Here is a 22925-nt window from a genome sequence, read left to right as displayed (position 1 = left end):
TAAAGAGACTGAAACATCATCGTGGAAACTGTTGTACTTGAAAAAATGTATAAACACATTTATACAGCAGTTGGGGCATATGAGACACAAACCTTAGGTAGACTTATGTTAGACATGTTTTCCAAAATGGATATTGATTACATAGTCATCACAATGTCAAAAGACTTCACAGATGATTCAAGATAGAGCTATAGTGCTAAATACAAAAACTAAATCAAACAGCAAACAAAGCTTAATTCTAAGGCTCACGGTTTTACATTGACCAGGCTAGAGACACCCTATGATTTTAGGATGCCAATTTTAGAGTTGAAAGAGCCATCTGCCATTGACCACGGCTGGGGGCAAATACCAAAGATTAATAGCTTTAAAATAGCTTGTCAAAACTTGAGAAAGGAAGGGAAGGAAACTAGGGAAGATGCTTCAATATAATCACTTTGAAGTAAACACACAACAGAGAAAATCTGTCCTAGACACAATAAGCCTAACAGGATTTTAAAAAATAAGTAATCATTTCCCTTTTTATAATTTAAACCAATTTACTTTTTTTCAGGCACAAGATAGTAACTTTGATTCCACCTTTGATATACACATTTATGTTGATTCTTACTTTTTAAAACAGCTTTAAGTGAATTCAATATTGTAACTAATATTGTTACATTACATTTTTACTTGAGGCTTAATATCTACTTGCTGAGTCTTTCTGACTGCTATCTCTTTTTGAAATTCCTATCAAATTTTCCTCCTCATTTTTCTGCCCTGAATCCTCAAAACCCTCTTGTTTCTGTTGTATTCTTGAAGCTGTACATTGATAACAGGGCAAAAGTATGCTGTATGTGTGAACTCTGTGGAGATCATGTGTGCCAAAGTACCACCACTTGAGTACCTTTATAACTTGTTAACAATTAAAAGATGGTGCTGCCTTTGCAAGTAAAGTAGGAAAAATACATACCTGGGTGATTGTCACAAAAACCCACAGGCACTACAAACAGATAGATTCCAAAATATATGGAAAGTAATTACTGGAACAAATTAAGTATATTCAATGGCAAATTTCCCACTGGAAATAATGTTGATACAAAGTAACTTCAACACTTCTGCAACAAGGATATTATATATCCTCTGTAGCAGAAATCCTCTGAAATATCATGGTCCAGTTCAACTAGCTGGGGCATTGACAGTGAATATTCCATGGTGGCAGGTGAGAAAAATAAGGCACCCCACCACAAAGCAGAATGTAAAAATAACAGAATGGCAGGCAGAAGTGGATTCAGTTATGGGGTAGAGGTTGGTTTGAACCAACCAGTGTTCACAACTGTTGATTTGGAGTAAGGGCATCAGAATGACCTGAGTCATTAGCTAAAACTATAGAGCCCTGGTCCTCCTGTCAGATATTATGAATAAAAAGCTCCAGTGGTGGAACACTTACTCAAATTTTTTCACAGCTACATTGATAGTATAAATATATAGTCAGGTTTGGGTAATTAGTGATTTAGATGATTTCTAAGAGCTTTTTCAGTTCCAAGATTCTAAACGTTAGTTGGAGAATAATTAAGTGGAAGACAGGCTCAATTGCAGAGCACTGGCTCTGGAGTCAGAGTGCCTGGTTTGACCTGTCTGTATAACCACGGCTTAGTTACCTCTCTCTGGTTCTAATATTCATCTTTAAAATGGAGTTAATTACAGTACCTACCTTACAGTGTTGATGTGAAGACAAACATGAGATAATGTACATAAAACACTAGAATGGTACGTGGCATGTAATAAATGCTTAGTAAATTACAGTCATTATTATTTAAAAAAATTTTTTTAATGTTTATTTATTTATTTTTTGAGAGAGAGACAGAAACAACGTGAGCAGGGGTGGGTCAGAGAGAGAGGGAGACAGAATCCAAAGCAGGCTCCAGGCTCTGAGCTGTCAGCAGAGCCCAACGCAGGGCTTGAACTCCTGAACTATGAGATTATGACCTGAGCCAAAGTCAGACACTTAACCAACTGACCTACTCAGGAGCCCCTAGTCATTAGTATTATTAAACCACAACTAGCACCATATGTCTGGAATTGCCAGTGCACTGAATATGTTGCAGAAATCCTACTTGTGAACAATGACATATAAACCATGACTGAAGCTGCTGGCCAGGATCCTTCTCTGGGCAACATTATCTGGCTTATGTGAAAACTTCTCTTAGCCTTTTTAGCATCCAGTTCAAATTGAGCTAAATTTTCTCAGGAAGAAACTCAGTGCTCTGTATACATACAAGTTTGTATTAATTACTGCTCATGAAGCACTCCTAGTTTCCACAGTTTGTAGTTTTCTCATTTATCTATTTCTTTGCTCTTGAAGTTAAAGTCTGTAGTTTAAGAAGCTGAGAGGCTTTTCTAAAGCAAGAAGAATCAAATGTCAGTGACCTTTGTTACCTTAATTTAATTATTTTGATTTTGGTATGATCTTAAAAAATCTTTTCAAGAAAAAGCCCAGGGTTTACATTATTCATAGAACAAAGTTTGAACATTCCCACAGATCAGCATATAAGAAGGTTGAGTTGACTGTTCCCTATCTGACAGTCTATGTTGATTCCAATTTTCACTACATATTGGATCAGAACCCAAATGACTGATAGTAAGTATAAAGCTTCTTTCATGAGAATATATGACCTAAGTCTTCAATTTTGGCTTTGCCTAACGATAACACAAAAATGCATGAGTGAAAACACATACCAGATTAATTTCCTCTGCATTGAAATCCTCAGCTAGGAAAGCAGTCCTAGTTAAAACTTCATGGCGCTTGCCTTCATGAATCTGATCCAGTTTAGTCCCTATTACCAACAGTGGGATTTGGTTGTCAGCAAATTGTTCCCGGTCATAATCCCTGTAACAAATAATAATGAAGAGGTGAACAGAATTTACCCTTCTGATGTAGATGTGTAATGTTTAAATGTAAGTAGCTTACACTATTTTACTGAGATTTCACTGACTCTCGCTTACCCATCACCTATAAACCTACTTTTCTCCCAATTTCTTCCAAATACTTATTCATTTATCAATCCATCCTCACCATCTATAGACTTCCAACTGTTCATCTAACTACTCAAATTTTGTTTCCATGAATCTTTATAGACTACTTGAATAACTGAATGTCCACCAGGTATATGAAAGTAGGTTAACTTGACCTCTCCCAAAGTTCTGTATTCTCAGGCTAACAGTCAGGAATTTTTCTAGGTAGATGCACAGAGTGAATTCAAACCTCAATGGAATGAAAATGCAAGAACCTAGCATGGCACTCAAACCTTTTGCCAGAGGGGAAAATGAAAAGCTTCTGGGCATGCATAAGCTCTATACCTACCATACATATTTTTATCTATGAATAGTAAAGAAAAATAGATCATTTCAGGAAAATAAGAAACAAGGGTGCTGAAGGCCAGAAAAATTGACCACAGATGATGCTATGCCTGGGACAAGATGGATTCAACAAATGGAAAAGGAAAAGAAACAGCTGAAATGCAAAACGAAAAGTAAAAGGAAAGAATTAAAAGCCAAATAGTTGTTTGTGCTGACACGAGAGTCATGGGAAAGAGAGGACAGACAATATGGATCACTCATGGTTAGTGGTCTTGGGTGACTGGCTATTACAATCCTTTTTTTTTTTCAATTTTTACCCAAAGGACAGAGTGGTGTTCCTTCTATTACTGAAAGGAATACAGAGCCAATGTTGTTCAATTAATTTAAATTCTATTCACATATGAGAAATAAAACAGACTTGGATTCCTGACATGTTATAAGCTCAATTTACAATAGTCAGCAAAATCTGGTTGCAGACACTTTATGACAGCAAATCAATATTGCACAATACAATCAATACAACCCAGTTGAGCCTAGCTTTTCTTCTTCCTTTGACATTATTTGTCTTTCTCTCTAAATAATCTAAACTGGGGGTGTATAGTATGTGTGTGCAAAATTACCACATCTTTTCGCCCTTCACAATAATCTTACAGTGCTTCAGTTACCACCTAGCCTTGGAACACAAGTGTTTTCAACTATGTAGCCTGCCATTCCTTAAAAATATTATCGTTGTATTTACTGCATCAAGCCAATAATAGCTTGAGTTCAAGGCCTTTGATTCTTCTTACCAACACTGACATTGATTTAGGAGACATAGGCCAAAATTGAAATCTGGTTTATTACAGAATAAAATTTTCAGAGTGTCCTCCTTTAGGAGTATTTCTGATACTAACTCTGGCTCACATACAAACTTTTGTATGTATTTTATCAGTCATCATTTTTGATAGACATCTATCTCTGTCACTTGCAGTCTTGCATAATCTTTGTACATTAATACTTGTACATATAACATACATACATCGCACATAATATATATGTTGTGCATCAACATATACATGTATTCTATATGTAACATAACATATGTATGATGCCATATACATTTAACTTATTCTCTTGTTTCTCTTTTTAGCTTTTCTTTTTATTCGCTTTTTTCATTGAATCTTATATCCAATTTGAAGTTTGATCTTGAAACCTCTTTTTTTTTAAAAAAAAAAAAACATTAGATAAAAAACAGATGGGGAATTTTATCATGGATGGATACGGCTGGTAACAAGTCAGCATCACAAAGAGACAGACAACCAGGTACTGTAATTATATGTATAATACCACTTAGGCAAAAACAAAAAACAAAAACCCCTGCATCTTTTAGACCATCTTTTTATATTTAACCATCATTTTAGAGAAGATTTAGGATTCAGAGAAACAAGGTAAACAGACATTACACGGATATAGTCAGCAAAATCCAGAATACAAGAAACTCTACAGGACAAGCAAACTATCTTTCACAAACTGCCAGAGTGCAAAAGAAAAAAAAAGGGGTGGGGGAAGGGGAATGTAAGATTAAAAGGTACTTAACAAACAAAATACAATGAATAGATCTTATCTAGATACTATTTTGAGCAAATCAACATTTATGAGACATATGGGGAATTAAAATAATATTTAATAGTAAGGAATCATTATTAAATTTTATGTGGAACAATTATATTTTGGTTATATTAAAAAAGTCCTTATCATTTAAAGTTATACACAGAAGTATATATAGACGATATGATACAATGCCTAGAATTTGCTTTGAAAAATAAATGGAGAGACATACTGTGTTCATGGATTGGAACATGCAACAAAATTTCTTTCCAATTTGATTTATAGATTAAATGCAATTCAATCAAAATCCAAGCTGAATTTTTGTCAATATAGAAAGTTGGTTTCAAATTTATATGGAAAAGCAAATGAACTAGAAGAGCTAACCAATTCTGAAAAAGGAACCACATTATATACTTTTAAGACTTACTATAATGTTATAATAATGAAGACAATGCCATATTGGTGAAGGGACAGACACACAGACCAATTGTACAGAATCAGAGAGTCTTGAAATAGAACCATATAAATATGGTCAACTGATTTTTGGCAAAGGAGTAAAAGCCATTCAACGGAGAAAGGATAATCTTCTGAACCAATGGTGTTGGAAAAACCGGACATTCATATACAAAAGTCAACTTCAATCAAAACCCCACACGTCATAACTTATTCAAACCAGGTCACAGATCTAAAGATAAACTTTCAACAACTAAGTTTCTAAAAGAAACAGGAGAAAACCTGTATAATCTGAGATTAGGCAAAGAGTTGTTAGACTTGATACCCAAAGCACAATATGTAAAAGAAAAAATTGAGAAATCAGACTGCATCAAGACGAAAAACTAATGCTTGAAAGATAACTGGTAAGAGAATAAAAAGACAATCTATAGACGGAGAGAAAAAAAATTTCGAATCAGACATCTTACAAAGTGTTATTGTGTTAGGTATATTCCTGTGATTGCTGTAACATTTCACACTAAAAGTGAAGTAATCTGGGCTTACCCATTTGTTACCAACACTCCAGTTGGCACCAAATCCCTGTTGAGAGCTTCCAATGACCAACGATACAAGTTTTGGGATGACTTCTTATTTGTTAAGTCATGTACTAAAATAATACCTAAAATAATCAAAGAAACTCATGTCAATACTCCAACAATTTCTCTTCACTTTACAACTGGCAAAGTGAGGCTAAGTAAATACAAGGTTGCTGAATAAACCTAGCATTCTAGGATGATTAACAAACACAGGCACAATTAATTTAAAATTTGCTCTACAAATTTCTACAAATCATTAATTACAAAATTTTCTTTGTCAGTTATATAACCCTTTTTAATTCTATAGGGGCTGGCAAAATGTCAGTAAACTTTTAGAATGTCTTTTCTGCTTTTCTTTATTAAACACTTGATGAGTGCTTCTTCTGCCTGGTCCTAACTATAGAACTACCTCATCAATGAAAGGAATCAAAACTATTTCAAGTATTTAAGAAATTATATTCCTACAAAAGCGAATTGTTTTGGCACTGTGCATAGTACCGTCATAGATATCACACATACGCCACTACTTAATAAAATATTAAATAATAAAAATTTATTAAAAATATATTTATTTAATTTGATATAATTGCTATTTTGCAGCTGACAAAATGTAAATCACCTGAGCCTAATTAACTCAAAAGTCTAATCTTTTAGTTCTTTGAATTAATGACTAGCTATGAAAGCTTGATATCTATGAGATACTTAGTTAATAGAGCAAAAGAACTATGTCACTAGAAGAAGGTAGGAAAAGCCAGTCAAAAAGTATGAATAGTAGAAAATAGGTGGACTTCTGAGAGATTGAGAAAAATAACAAAATGTAATGAGGTTCAGAAATACAATTAAATAGAATCAGGTATAGCAGACAAAAATGCAGAGCAGGTAGACAAAAGAGGAAAATGCATAGTAGAGTTTAGAGTATCATCACGTGGTTAGAAGACTACAGATTTTCAAACCCTCAACCATTTCCTATGTTACCTAGATTCTACTATGACGAGATGATGTGAAATTGATGATTCCTCTGTCTTCAAGATGTGAGATATGTCAATTTGAAAAAGAAGGGCAGAAAAGTTAGAACTATTTGGCTTCTCCGATTTTTACAGACATTTGTGCAAATAAGGTGCTTGTGCAAGTTACAGCTTGCTCAGATAAATCTGTATCCTCCTGGCATCTGGAACAAATAGAGAAATACAGATCTGACACTTGCCCTGTATTCAATTGTACTCACTCTACTTTCCTCAATACTGGGTTCTATTAGGCATTAAGGACACATGATACAGGATAGATTTATTTTTTTATTTTTTTTTAAATTTTTTTTTCAACATTTATTTATTTTTGGGACAGAGAGAGACAGAGCAAGAACGGGGGAGGGGCAGAGAGAGAGGGAGACACAGAATCGGAAACAGGCTCCAGGCTCGAGCCATCAGCCCAGAGCCTGACGCGAGGCTCGAACTCACGGACCGCGAGATCGTGACCTGGCTGAAGTCGGACGCTTAACCGACTGCGCCACCCAGGCGCCCCAATACAGGATAGATTTAAAAAGAGCTACCATTAAAGAATATAGCTAATATCTATTCAGCACTTATATGCTACACATTGTTCCTTATATGTGTTCTCTAATTTGATTTCAGAACATCCCTCATGTTAGGTAAGAATTATCATCTTCATTGTACACGTGTGGAAACTAAAGCTCAGAGAGGCTGAGCAACTTGCTCTAAATCACATGGTAAGTGAGTTAGGCAGAATTTGAACTCAGGTAATCTAACAGGTAATCTAACAGCAATCTAACAGCAGAATTTGAACTCAGGTAATCTAATCTGGGGGAAAGCAGAATTAAGTCAAAGGAGTGGCTTTTTCTCCTCTCCCTAACTTCCCAGATATAAATCTCAAAAACTTATGAGTGAGGCTTTTGGTTGGGAGATGCAAGGATTACAAAGGCCTAGATGAGCTATTAGCTGAATAGGGAGGAGTTTATTTTTGGAGGCTCTCTCTTTAAGGCTTTTGAGCTTTTAAGGACATTTGAGCACCCTTTTTCTTTATTTTTCAATGAGCTGAAAGTTCTTTCTTGGTAGATTATGGGCTATAAGGGCCACAGTGGGGCCCAAAGGAAAGAAGTCAGTGTGACAGTTAATCAGAATATGTTCTAACCTTCAAAAGGGGCACAGACACTTTACAGGTTTCCTTCAGGGACTGCCAGCCTAGTTCATCACAGTGGGAGAAAGGTAGGGTTTGAGGGAAGAAAGTAACTGTTAAGAGTAAAGACTGTGCATTTGAATGGAGTGATCCTTCTGCTCTGTTTCTTGAGAAACCAAGGATGGTAGATGGAGTAAAGAACCTTCAGTGCTTCTACCAAGAGAAATGTTCCAGAGCTAAGGTGAAAGAACATAAAAATTGGCCTTTCTTAACAGGGATTTCTTTTTAAACTTTAAGAAAGAGGAATATATCTCAGTTTTGTCATATATACAAATTAACATAATATATATTATTAACATAATATATATGCAACTATTTCAATAATATTCAAGGAAGAGACAAATCACTAATGAATAGTAGGTATAAAAAAGATAAATAAATATGGATTTAGATGGACTTCTTCAGGACTTAGTAAGTTCACAACTCAGAACTCCATAAAGTTTCTAGGATTTAAACGGTCTTTATTATGTATTTATAATTTTGATCTTAACCCTTTCTCAAAAGATCTAAATGGCAAAAGTGTTGTATATCCAAACCTGCTTTGCCAGATCAGAGTGGTAGCAACTTTGTCAAGTCATTTGATTGATATAATCCAAGTTTATCACTTGATTCTAGATCTAAACCAGGCTTCACTTCCTTCTCTTCTGTTCTCTAAGAAGTCACTGAACACTACACCAGTCTTACCTTACTGTTTTTCTCATTTATCTACATTCTATTAATATATGCCATTATCATGTATTTTCTTGCATGACAATATCATATATTAGTGTCACCATCTTATAACTGTTTTGTTTCATTTATGAATGTTTTGTTTCTTCAAATAGATTGTGACACTTCAGGTCTGAACGAACACAACTCATCCTGTATTTTATAGTATGTATTCAATGGCCATCTCTACTTCTTGTTGTAGTATCCACAACACCTTATGATATGGGAAGATAAGATATTGAAAGGGGGCTATAAGAACGAAGAAGGTACTGAATAATTGCAATGTTTACCTAATATTGAATGTGATCTAAGCATAGTATAAATGAGGTGCAATTAAGAGCTAAGCATCTACCAGAAGGAAAAGGGTGAGATGGCAAATCTTTTTTTTTTAATTTTTTTTTTTAATGTTTATTTACTTTTGAGAGAGAGAGAGGGAGAGACAGAACATGAACAGGGGAGGAGCACAGAGATAAGGACAGAGAATCAGAAGCAGGCTCCAGGCTCTGAGCTGTCAGCACAGAGCCCAACATGGGGCTCAAACTCACAAACTGTGAGACCATGACCTGAGCCGAAGCCGGACACTTAACTGACTGAGCCACCCAGGTGCCCCGTGAGACACCAAATCTTGTACATCAAAGACAAGTTGGGATTATATTTCACAGTAAAAGAAAAAAAAAAAGTGCTTTAAAGAAATGAACTAAGAAAGGGGCAGAAGAAAAAAAAAACTCTATAGGTAAATTATAGCTCTCAGTGGTTTAGTCCCTTGACACAGTAGGTGCTTTGTGCATTCCAGTTATGTCCTCGATTATACACCTCCACCTGGAAGTCTGCTCCAGGTATCTCTCTCTCTCAAAAATAAATAAACATTAAGAAAAAAATAAAATGTGATATGCAGACTTAAAGAGCTGTCAGTACATTAGATCTTCCTTAAAATAAGATGTGTCTAGCATCCCATAGCATATTCTATTATCTGATTATCTGTACTCCTAGACCATTAATATATAGTAGAAATAAAAAATGCTTTACCATTTACAGAGTTGTAGAACACTGCTCTTGTGCTTTTCACACTGCTGGCACTGCCCACAGAGCCTCCAACATCCCATAATTCTATATAGTAGGTCTTCTCTTCTGGGGTTCCTTCTTTGTAGTCATGAACCTAACAAATCAATCCATCAAAATAATTATTATAACCACTAAAGACACTAGGAGCACCCTCATTCCAGTTTAAAGCACTGGACATTCCGTTTCAGCATGGCTCTTTCGTATCATTCTCATACCACCTCTCTCTGATCACCACCTGTCTTTCAAGAGTCCTCCCTCTAATACTCTCTCATACAACAATCCTAACATTTACAGCTCTCCCTCCATTTCCAAATCTTCACTTCCTGTGGATAGATGCCATAATTCATCACTTCAGTCACTCCTTTGCCCCTCTCTTGCACTGTGTTCATCTGACCAAATTCCAACCTTGACTATATCCACCTTTTCTCCAATTCCATGCCTGTAACCCAGCTTAGCTGAATGTGAAACTCAGAAAAATACACATTCAAGCTGACTGGATTCATTTTAAATTCCAGTCTACCTTTGGGGCTGCCCTTTAATAAGTTTCATAGTCCATTTCCTCTTTTCCTTTCCTAGATAACTATTTCACAATTTCTCTTCTTTTTCAAATTTCCAAAATCTTTTCCCTATCCTTAAGAACAGGTAAGAACCTTGCTTCTTGAGACAGAAGCAATCGGAAGAGAACTTCGACAGCCTGTTCTTCACATATCTATCCACCTCCCCGCATCTGTGCCCATATAATCTGCTTTTCCTCCAGCCATTACAGAGAAACTCTGTGTCCCCAAGGCCAAATCCCCTTCTTCTTTATGCCTGAGATCCTATGTCCCTTTTCTTATCAAAGGTGTAGCTCTATCAATTCTCCTTTTTTATCATCAAATATTCCCTCTCTGTTGAATAAGTCCTATCAGCATACAAACATGCCATAATTTTTCCCATCTTAAAATAAGCTTCTCTTGAACTCAAGTCCTCTTCCAGCTACCATACCACTTCTCTATTCCTTTTTACAGCAAAAGTTCTCCAGAGTGGTGTCTATTCTCAAGTCTCTAATTCTTTTCCTTACATTCATTCTCTTTTGAACTCATTCCTGTCACACTTGTGCACCAATCACTCCACTAAAACATTCCTTATCAAGGTCACCAATGGCTTCCACATTGCTAAATCCAATGATCAACGAATGAGCAGTTTTCACCTTACCTTCCCAACCTATACAAATAATTACTCTTCGGCTTTGCAGTACATAGCTTCCAGGTTATTGCGCTCTCCTGGTTTTCTTCCCATTTCACTGGCTAATCCTTTTCAGTCTCCATTGGGGTGATCTTTACCTCCCTAATTGTTGGAGCATCCCAAGGTTTAGTTCTTGGATCTCTTTTCTTTATCAATACTGGCTCTCTTGACAACTTCATTTAATCTTATGATTTTAAATGTCATCATTATGTTGATGAATTCCAAATTTATATCCATCCTGGACTAGTCCCTTGAACTTCAGGCTACCATATCCACTAGACTACAATTTGGATGTCTAACAGGCACCTCAAATTTAACATATCTGAAAATAATTTCCTGATCTTCCTCTTAAGACTATTCTTCTCCCAGTAAAAGGCAATTCCATCCTTCCCGTTACTCAAAGGACCAAAAACTTAAGAGTGATCTTTAACTCATTTCATACTGCATATCTGATTTGTCAGAAAATCCTATTGCTTTTGTCTTAAAAATATATCAAAAATCAGTTCATTTCTCACCATCTCCACTCTTAGCATCCAGGTCAAAGCCTTGATACATCTCTTTGCCTGAATTAATGCAATCATCTCCTAAATGATCTCCCCACTACAGCCTTGCCTACTCATTTCTCCCCCCTTTGCACCCCTCTTCCCATTTGTTTTTCATATAGTAATTAGCGTGATCCTTTTAAAGGCAAGTTAGATCACATCCCCTTCTGCTAAAAACCCTCCAGGAGACATTCTTAGAGTAAACTCTAAAGTCTCTCCTTCCTCAGGAGCACCTAGGTGGCTTAGTTGGTTAAGCATCAGACTTCAGCGTAGGTCATGACCTCACAGTTTGTGAGTTTGAGCCCCATGTCGGGCTCTGTGCTGATGCTCAGAACCTGGAGCCTGCTTCAGATTCTGTGTCTCCCTCTCTCTGTGCCTCCTCCACTCACACTCTGTGTCTCTCTCTCTCTCCTTTTCTCTCAAAAATAAACATTAATAAAAAAAATAAAGTCTCGCCCTTTCTCATGATCTAGACTCTACAGCCATTTATTGACTATACTATATAACTATTCAGAAATAGATTCTGATATATGGGAACTATATGTATTAGAATATAGCTAAGAGCCAGAGTATAGTGTGGTGGTTGGGAGGTGTGCCTCAGAATCTTCCAAGAATTTTTAAAAAAATATATGTTCCAACAAAAGGAAATATAAGCAAGTGGAACTACATCAAATGAAAGAGCTTCTACACAGCAAAGGAAACCATCAAAAAAGTGAAAAGGCAATCTATGGAATGGGAGAAAATACATGCCCATCATATATCTGATAGGGGTTAATGTCCAAAATATATAAGAACGCACACAACTAAATAGCAAAAAAACAAGCAATCTGATTTAAATAGATCAAAGGAACTGAAGAGACATTTTTCCAAAAAAAGACATACAATGGCCAACAAGTACATGAATAAGTGCTCGACATCACTAATCAGGGAAATACAAATCAAAAACTACAATGAGGTATCACCTCACACCCGTTAGAATGGCTGTCATAAAAAAGACAAGAGATCAGGTGCCTGGGTGGCTCAATTAGTTAAGCATCTGACTATTGACTTTGGCTCAGGTCATGATCTCAAGGTTCGTGGGTTTGAGCCCCATGTCCGGCTCTGCACTGACAGTGTGGAGCCTGCCTGGGATTCATTCTCTCTCTCTCTCTCTCTCTCTCTCTCTCTCTCTCTGCCCCTCTCTTGATCTTTCTCTCAAAATTAAAAAAAATTTAAAAACAAAAAAAGATAAGAGATAACAAGTGTGGGCAAGGATGTGGATGAAAAAAAGCTCTTGTGCACTGCTGGTAGGAATGTATATTAGTACAACGACTATGAAAAACAGTATGGAAGTTCCTTAAAAAATTAAAAATAAAACTAAACTACCACATAATCCAGTAATCCCACTTCTGGGGATTTATTCAAAAGAAATGAAAACAGGATATTGAAGAGATATCTGGACTCTCATGTTCACTGCACAATAGCCAAGGTATGAAAACAATCTAAGTGCATGTCAATCAATGGATGATTGACAAAGAAGCTTTGGTGTGTACATACACATACACAGACACTGGAATATTATTCAGCCAGGAGGAAAGGAAATCCTGCTGTTTGCAAATACATAGATGGGCCTCAAGGGAATTACGCTAAGTGAAAAGAGTCAGATAAAGACAAATCGTGCATGGCACTACTTACATGTGGAATCTAAATAAAAAGTCAAACTTCTAGAAACAGACAGTAGAAATGTAGTTGCCAGGAGTTGGGAATGGGTAAAGATTGGGAAAAAGGTACAGAGTTTATAAGATGAATAGATCTTAGGATCTAATTTAAAACATGGTAACTATAATTGATAACTTTGTATTATATAACTGAAATAAGCTAAGAGAGTAGAACTTAAATGTTCCAAATAAATACATAAATAAATAAGCGAGCAAGTACGTAACAGATGTGTTAACTACGTAGATGAGAAGAATCTTTTCATGATGTCTATCAAATCACCAACGATATACACTTTAAATATCTTACAATTTTATGTGTTAATTATACCTTGGTAACAATGAAAAAAAAGAGAGAAAAAAGTCCTTAAAGAAAAAAAAAAAAAAAAGAATAAACCAGACTTACTGAATCAGGACCTTTGGGATTTAGCTCATGCATAATTTGAACCATTCTCCAAATGATTTTGCCATAACCCCTAGTTAAGAACTGCTGATTTTATAAAATGGAACTATTTTGGTTATCAGGAGGCCTAGATTATACTCTTGATTGCCACTGATTATCCCTGATATTTCTGATCCTCAGTTTCTTTGCCTATAAAATGAAGCTGTATTATATACACTTAGTGGCTGTGAAATAATAAAAAGCAAGATAGCTAAGTGGTTAAAAATAGATGTCATAAAATGTACTAAAACTCATATATTTAACAGAATGCATCACACTTTTTACTTATTCACATATTTTTGTCCAAATACTTTTAAGGAAAAATTTAAGTAAGATACTCTACATACCGTCACATTGACAAGAGAAGACCATTATCAGATTGACAACAAAGAGGATAGGACAGAAAAATGAGAATAACAAAATCATAGCAGTTGTGCAGCCCTGTGGATGATGAAAATTACTCCTGTATATTGTGATAAAAGGTATCACTATTTTGCTGTATGGTGAAAGAACTGATAATATGTGATCATGCTAAGTCATCAATAAAAAAGTTAAACTAGGGGCATCGGTGGATTACCAGTGAAGTATCCAACTCTTTATTTTGGCTCAGGTCATGATCTCATGGTTCATGAGACTGAGCCCTGCATTGGGCTCTGCACCGACAGTGGGATTCTCTTGGGATTTTCTCCCTCTCTCTCTCTCTCTCTCTCTCTTTCTGCTCCTCTCTCTCCACTCTTCCCCTCTCAAAACAAAGAAATAAATAAACATTAAAAGAAAGTTTAACTATGTGAAATTTGTTTGAAAACACAGGGAAACGTATATTTTATAAATATTTCCAAGCTAAGCCACTGGAAAGGGTCAATTATATGTTATTGAAAAGCTCAGCCACTTTAGTGAACCTTTCTTGATTCTGCCTCCTTTCCCCATCTAAAACCAACCAGAGCCAGTTAGATACTATATTTGCTCCCATAACACCCTGGTAAGAAGTTATTATCCATCTATCATTTCACTAACCATATTGTATAATTTATCTGTTGATGTATATTCTATTAGACTGTAAGCCTAACGGAAGAAGTCATGCATTATTCATATTGGTAGACCAAGAAAATAGCATAATACCTGGCACATATTAGATGCTTGGATATGTTTGTTTAAATCAATGAATAAATTCAGAATATTTCATCTTCCAAGGGTTTATTACATTGGATTTCTTATTTGACTAAATTCCAGTGCTTCTCAAGTACAATTCTGAAAATGAACTAAATCAGAACAAATAGAAACCTTGTTAAAAATTAGATTCAAGTTGCATTTTTGATTTCTTAAACAAAAATTAGATTCTTAGACTGTCCCTGAAGCTTCTGGGATGGGGGTCAAAAATCTGTACTTTTACAGACAGATCCCTAGGTGATTCTGACATATAATTAAGTTTGGCAATCAATGCAGGACATCACTTTTTTTTCTCTAAAATTATTTCAAATGTCTAATGTTGCCTCCCCTAAAAAACTGTACAGTGACTTCCAAGAATAGCAATCATGTAATACATATGTAGCATGCCCTCTTAGTCTTGCAATGTACTAGGTCTGTTAGCCAGCTTGCTCTGGCTACATATACTCACTCCCAAGCCACATGGATGTCCTCATCTATACTCTTTCCTACCACAGAATACCTTCCCTAATCAATTCTTTCATTGTCTCCTTCCAGAATTACAAGAGAAGGTACCCTTCTTCCTTTCCAACTTGCTCAACTAATATTTAGCTTAACTTAATTCAAATGGAATGAGTCCTAACAATTTTAAACCAGTGGCTTATAGTTTGTAGCTATGACATATCTTTCATATGGGTGAGTGGTCTCCAAGGGAAAACTTGACATTACAACAAGTATTGCTCTGGATACAGTAAGTGGTCAGTTGGTGCAATGCTAAGAACCCAGCATGACTGAGAGTAATGGCAAATTATAAGAAATATGTTTTATATTTAAATCAGGTCATCAAGTATCTGATACTTTAAGTCATTAAAGACTTGACAGCTATGCAAGCAAGGGTTTTCTCAAAATGTAGCAACAGTATATGCTGCTAATTAAGTGGGAAAAGGAACCAGACTCCTCAATGCTGCTGTCACTTTGGTACTTCTCATTTACTCACCTTTTGATTTTTTATTAAAAACTATATCAAGACTAAGTACAAAAGGCTTTACCTCATTTGAGGAGTTTACCTATTACTTGTAACTTTTATTTAAATTTTTTTAATGTTTATTTATTTTTTGATAGAGAGAGAGAGACAGAGCATGAGTTGGGGAGGGGCAGAGAGAGAGAGGGAGACACAGAATCCAAAGCAGGCTCCAGGCTCTGAGCTGTCAGCACAGAGCCAGATGCGGGGCTCAAACCCATTAGCTGTGAGATCATGACCTGAGCTGAAGTCAGATGCCCAACCAACTGAGCCACCCAGGTGCCCCTATTATTTGTAACTTTTATAAAGCATGAAGAGGCTCTCTGCTCTTCCTCCACCCTTTTATTTAAAAAATTTTTTAAGTTTATTTATTATTTATTTATTTATTTTGAGAGAAAGAGAGAGACAGAGAGAGAGAGAGAGAGAGAGAGAGAGAGAGAGAGAGAGCGCATGAGCAGGGGAGGGGCAGAGAGAGGGAGAGAGAGAGAACCCCAAGTGGGCTCTGCACAAACTGTAAGATCATGACCTGAGCCGAAACCAGGAGTCAGGCGCTTAACCAACTGAGCCATCCAGGTGCCCCTGCTCTTCCCCCTTTGACAGACAGCCACATCTTCTGATGCAGTGCCAGCCACATCCCTGAGACACAATGGTGAAGCCTGGAGTAAATGGATTTGGCCATATTGGGTGCCTGGTCACCACGGTTCCTTTTAACTCTGGCAAAGTGGATACTGTTGTCATCAATGACCCCTTCGTTGACCTTAACAACATGGACATGTTCCAGTATGATTCCACCCATGGCAAACTCAACAGCACAGTCAAGGCTGAGAATGGGAAACTTGCCATCAATGAAAAGCCTAATTCTGTCTTCTAGGAGCAAGGTCTCGCTAACATCAAATGGAGTGATGCTGATGCTGAGTATGTTGTGGAGTCCACTGGGTCTTCATCACCATGGAGAAAGCTGGGGCTCACTTGAAGGATAGGGCCAGAGGGTCATCATCTCTGCCCCTTCTGCTGATGTGCCCAAGTTTGTGATGGGCATGAACCATGAGAAATACGACAACTCCCTCAAGATTGTTAGCAATGCCTCCTGTACCACCAACTACTTTGCACCTCTGGCCAAGGTCATCTGTGACAACTGTGGGATCATGGAGGGACACATGACCACAGTGTATGCCATCACTGCCACCCAGAAGACCATGGGTGGTCCCTCTGAGAAGCTGTGGCATGATGGCCACGGGTCTGCATAGAATACCATAACTGCTTCTATTGGTACCACCAAGGCTATGGGTAAGGTCATCCCTGAGCTGAATGGGAAACTCACTGGCATGGCCTTCCATGTCCCTACCCTCAGCGTGTTAGTCATGGATTTGACCTGCCACCTAGAGAAACCTGCCAAACACAATGACATCAAGAAGGTGGTGAAGCAGGGATCAGAGGACCCCTCAAGGGCATCTGGGGCTACACTGAGGACCAGGTTGTCTCCTGCAACTTTAACAGTGACACCCACTCTTCCAATGCTGGGCTGGCATTGCCTTCAATCACCACTTTGTCAAGCTCATTTCCTGGTATGACAATGAATTTGGCTATGGCAATGGGTGGTAGACCTTATGGTCCACATGGGCTCTAAGGAGTAAGAGCTCCCTGGACCACCAGCACCAATGAAAGCAAGAAGAGAGAGGCCCTCAGCTGCTGGGAAGTCCTTGGCCCAACCCATTCCCCAACACACTGAGAATCTTCTGACCTCTATACAGTTTCCATTCCAGACCCCCCAAAGAAGGGGAGGAGTTTGGGGACCCCTACCTTGTCATGTACCATCAAAAAAGTATACTGCCAAACTTGTCTAATTTGCTGCTATACTTCCAATTCCTTGCAGTGTCTGAAACTCGGGAGGCATGTAATATATGTACTAAAGGAACAAATGGATGAATGAAAAATATAAAGGTTACTGCTAATTGCCTCTTCCTTTCTAGTAATCTTATTTTGCCTTTAGCCAAGCTCATTTCCCCTATTTAAAAAAAAGACTGTTGCTTTCCCTTCTATTCTGTACCCATTCACTCCTTTATTTAACCTCTAAACTTTGTGAAAGATGGATTTAAACTTGTCTCTATTTCCTCTTTGCCTACTCACATCATTTGGTTTCTACTACTAACTTTCCATTGCAAGGTCAAAGGTCAAAGGTCAGGATTGACTTCATCATCACCATTTTTCCCCTCTCTCTCAGTTCTTACACCTCTATAGCATTTCATATCAAAACTCATTCTCTCCTTCATGAAATTCTCATCTCCATTTACTCTTGTGGTATTTCATCATCTTGGCTATCTTCTTACCTCTTTGATCAGTCTTTCTCTGACCTCTCTTCTCATCTTCAACTCTCCAAATATACCCCAAGGTTTTCTCTCAGGTCTTCTCTTTCTAAATTTGCTTTTTGGAAAAACTCACCATCTCTCACGGTCTGGGATTATATCTATATAGATGAGTCCAATTTAGAATTCTCTCTTAAGCTTCCCTCCCTCATCTCTGAATGCCTTCTGGACAGTTGCAGTTGGAGAGCTCATAGATACTTCCCTTCATTATGTCCAGTAGTGAATTTATTATCATTTACTTCTCTTTCACCTATAATATATATCCCCCTTCTTGAGGAATAGTCAGTCCATTTGTCCATTGTCCAGGCCACCTGTTCAATCATTGACACTCAATATAATTTTCCATTCTTTACAAGCACCTCAACTTTTTCTCTTGAACTGCTATTAACACTTAACCTTCTCTATAAATGTTGTCTATCAGTGCTGTCTCAGAATGTTCTGCAATGATGGAAATGTCCAATACAGTAACCACTGGCAACATGTTACTATTAGGCAGTTCAAATGTTGCTAGTTTGTTTAACTGAGGAACTAAAATTTTAATTAAATTAAATTTAAATTTAAATTGCCACAATTAGTCTAGTGGTTACTGTATTCAACAGCAGAATACTTTTTCTTAATACCATTCTGGAACATGAGGCAGTACAGAATAGTGCTCAAGAGCACAGGCTCTTGAACCAGACCACCTGGGGTTGAATTCCAACCCATCACTAACTAGCAATGTGACCTTGGACAAGACATTTAACACCTCTGTGCCTCTACTCCTTCATGTATCAAATAGGGGCACTAAGAGCACCTATCTGGAAGGGTTGTTGTGGGAATCACTTGAATTAGTTTGTAAAACCGGTGCTTAGGCAAAGTAAGCCATCATTCAGTACTATTGTTATTTATTTCTTTAAAAATTTTTTTTTTAACATTTATTTATTTTTGAGAGGCAGAAAGAGACAGAGTGCAAAAGAGGCAGAAGGACAGAGACAGAAGAAGGCACAGAATCCGAAGCAGGCTCCGGGCTCTGAGCAAGCTGTCAGCACAGAGCCCGATGCGGGGCTCGAACCCACGAACCATGAGATCATGACCTGAGCTGAAGTCAGACACTTAACCGACTGAGCCACCCAGGCACCCCAGTATGTTATTTTTAAAATTATTCATATATATGAACTTTGTGCCACCTACTAGATCCTACTTCACATTCTTAGTGAGGATAGAGATTGTCTTTTCTTTTTAAATTTCTCCTCAGTGCTTGCACATTATTATGCTGCCCAAAGAGGAAGTCAATAAATATTGATTGTATGCAATGTGTAAATTAGAGAGTTAAAATCCCATTAAAATGAACAATAAATTACAAGTCAATTTCCTTATTTATAATTTGCGGAAAGATTAAAATTCTGTAAGTCTTGTTTTCATGATTAAGAGTAGCCATGCATTTATATTAGTCCCATTAGACTTGGGGCAACAAAATTAGAAGACAGTCATGAATGAAGAACACTGTAAAATAAAACTTTTCCCTTTTCCCTTCAATTCAGTTATGAATACCTCTCCAATGCATACTAAATCCAAATGTTAGTAATTACTGAGTACATACATTAAGCGCATTAGTTTCACCCAATACTTGAATTAAACAATTACATTATCACCTTTATTATCTCTATTTTTAGTAAGCTCTTAGATGAAAAATGAGCTAAAACAGACAATTGTTTCTAAGAGTTTTGAAAAGAGTGTATTAACACATCTACCTGGATTCTGGAGATACCCTCTCTCTGGTTTCAATAACATAGAAGCTATAACTGCAATACAAAAGCTGCTACAGAAGAAAGTATTCCAAGCTATTTAGGTAATGGTTTTTATCAGATTTTTTTAAATTTTTTTTTTCAACGTTTATTTATTTTTGGGACAGAGAGAGACAGAGCATGAACGGGGGAGGTGCAGAGAGAGAGGGAGACACAGAATCGGAAACAGGCTCCAGGCTCTGAGCTATCAGCCCAGAGCCCGACGCGGGGCTCGAACTCACAGACCGCGAGATCGTGACCTGGCTGAAGTCGGACGCTTAACCGACTGCGCCACCCAGGCGCCCCGGTTTTTATCAGATTTAATCATTCTTGCTAGAGGGAAGAACTGTTTACTTTATTACAACAGTAGTCAAAACAATTTACATGTCTATGACAACTTTCCTTAAGATTATCATTTACAAATGCCTTTCACTTATGTTGTCATTCAAGAAATGCATTCTTCTCAAAGATGAAAGACAGAGACCAACTAGCTCAAGACACAGTGAAGAGTTATAACTTTCACCTCCATATGCCCCATTCTTCAACAATAATGCAGTTCAGGCCAGCCTGGCTTTATAGGAGCCAATTAGTACCAGACTCATTCCAGTAAAATCAGTCACAGTATAACATAACCTACAAACCTGAAGGCTAGCTAAAGCAGGCATTATTTACCTATATTCTGTAGAGGATAAACTAAGGCTCAGAGAAGTAAACTGATTACTCTAAAGTCACTCTTGAGGAAGCAAAAGGCAATATGGGAACTGACCCAGGAAGTGGGAGTTTAAATCTAAGTTTCTTTTCAATATTATGCTTTCCCACAGAAAGGGATTGTGAAAAGTCCAAAAGGAAATTCGGTCCAGAACTTGCTATTGGCAAGTTGCCAAATGAACTCATTATCTAGTATTTGTTTTTCTCCTATATCCAAGAATTTGGGAACATAGCAGGCTGAAATGACACATACAGGTCCCCTCTGACTTCAAATTCACAGAAATGCCATAGAAATATTTTTATAAAATAAAGAGGACAAGTTCAAGAAAATAAAGGGAAATCCTGAGATGCCAGAAATGAAGAACTTAAAATTAGAGTGAGAAGTGGGAACTGACCCAGATTCAGAGGAGACAGCTTCAGGGGCTGGTCCCTGGAGTTTTAGTGTCCATCCAGGAATAGAGATCTGTTTTCTGGCTTTTTTTTTTTTTTTTTTTAATGTTTATTTATTTTTGAGAGAGAAAGAAAGAGAGAGAGAGGCTGAGAGAGAGAGGTAGAGAGAGAGGGAGACAGACAATCTGAAGCAGGCTCTGTGCTGTCAATGCAGAGCCCGACATGGGTCTCAATCTCATGATCATGACCCGAGATGAAGTTGGATGCTTAACTGACTGAGCTACCCAGGTGCCCCTGTTTTCTGGCTTCTAAGGCAGAATATATATGAGTGGGTGACAAAGACTAGACTACAGTTCCCTTCATGAAATCTGGACCCTTGGTGAGCTGCCCAGTCAAAGAGAGTAGGAAGAACTGTCCACTGGTTCAGAAAAGTAGGAAAAACTTTCTGTCAGGGACTTCAGGTAGGGGTGGTACAGAACAGATAGAGGGTCCACAAAAAATGAAAACCACAGGCCTGTACTAGAATCGGAAACTTAAAGAATATACATTATCTAGGTGGCATGGAGACTCCTAGCTGTAAAATTGTAAGTACCCTTGAAATCCCTAGGGCTCTGGCAGCAACAGAAATGAAAAGGTACTGTACTTTCACACAACAAGCACACAAAATTTCCACAGGGAAGAAGAAAAAAAATATCCTGCTGAAGATGTGATCATCTTCAAAGAATTATAAACCATACAAAGACATATATTTTCATGAGGTATAGTCAGCATACACAGCAAGTTGAATATCTATCACCCACTCAGAAAAAATAAAACAATCCAAAAGAAATCATCAAATACTATGTTAATAAAATAAAAAGTAAAACCATAATGAGAGGTCAGGATATTTTGAAAGATTTTGACATTTGAAAAGGAACCAAAAGGAATATCTAGAAATAAAAAATTATAGTTACTGAGATGAAAACTTGGTGGATATATTAAAAAGCAGATTAGACATAATTGAAGGGATTCTTTTTTAAACATTTTTTTTAATGTTTATTTATTTTTTGAGAGAGAGATGGAGACAGAGTGTGAGTGGGGGAGGGGTGGAGACAGAGGGAGACACAGAATCTGAAGCAGGCTCCAGGCTCTGAGCTGTCAGCACAGAGCCCTATGCGGGGCTCAAATTCACGAATCTGAGATCATGACCTGAGCCGAAGTCAGATGCTTAACCGAGGCGCCCCCAAAAATTCTTAATGATATGAATACATGATCCAGAACGCACAAAGGAGAAACAAAAAATAGAAAACATGTAAGTACAATTAAAAGACACAGAGAATAAAAATCTAATACAAGTTCTGGGGCACCTGGGTGGCTCAGTTGGTTGGGCGTCCGACTTCGGCTCAGGTCACGATCTCACAGTTCGTGAGTTCCAGCCCCGCGTCGGGCTCTGTGCTGACGGCTCGGAGCCTGGAGCTGCTTCGGAGTCTGTGTCTCCCTCTCTCTCTGCCCCTCCCCTGCTCATGCTCTGTCTCTTTCTGTCTCAAAAATAAATAAAACATTAAAAAAATCTAATACAAGTTCAAAAGGAGAAGACAGAGTGAATGAGGGAAGACAACAGATAGTGGCTAAAAAATTTGAAAAATAAAGACAGACAGGAGAGGCACAACCTTATGACAGGATGACTAAAAATGAACACATACCTAGACATAAGTTAGCAAAACTACAGAACATAAAAAAAAAAA

General features: G+C 37.3%; 1 protein-coding gene and 1 pseudogene across 1 annotated transcript in view; one reads left to right on the top strand and one right to left on the bottom strand.

The window, feature by feature from the left end:
• RABL3 (RAB, member of RAS oncogene family like 3) overlaps positions 1–22925 on the bottom strand; it is a 38112-nt gene that overhangs the window by 9746 nt on the left and 5441 nt on the right. Inside the window, exons 3-5 of the mRNA XM_025912941.2 lie at positions 9876–10005; positions 5920–6034; positions 2716–2866 (exon numbers count right to left, since the gene is read on the bottom strand). Coding sequence (XP_025768726.2) covers positions 2716–2866; positions 5920–6034; positions 9876–10005 — 396 coding nt within the window. The remainder of the gene's footprint in view (positions 1–2715; positions 2867–5919; positions 6035–9875; positions 10006–22925) is intronic.
• Positions 16438–17777, top strand: LOC112849328 (glyceraldehyde-3-phosphate dehydrogenase pseudogene; annotated as a pseudogene).

The sequence above is a fragment of the Puma concolor genome, chromosome C2, assembly GCF_028749965.1.
Source record: "Puma concolor isolate L17-30 chromosome C2, mPumCon1.1.hap2, whole genome shotgun sequence".
Classification (NCBI taxonomy): Eukaryota; Metazoa; Chordata; class Mammalia; order Carnivora; family Felidae; genus Puma; species Puma concolor.
Note: the sequence above shows the minus strand (reverse complement) of the source record. Positions and strands in the feature narration are given on the sequence as shown.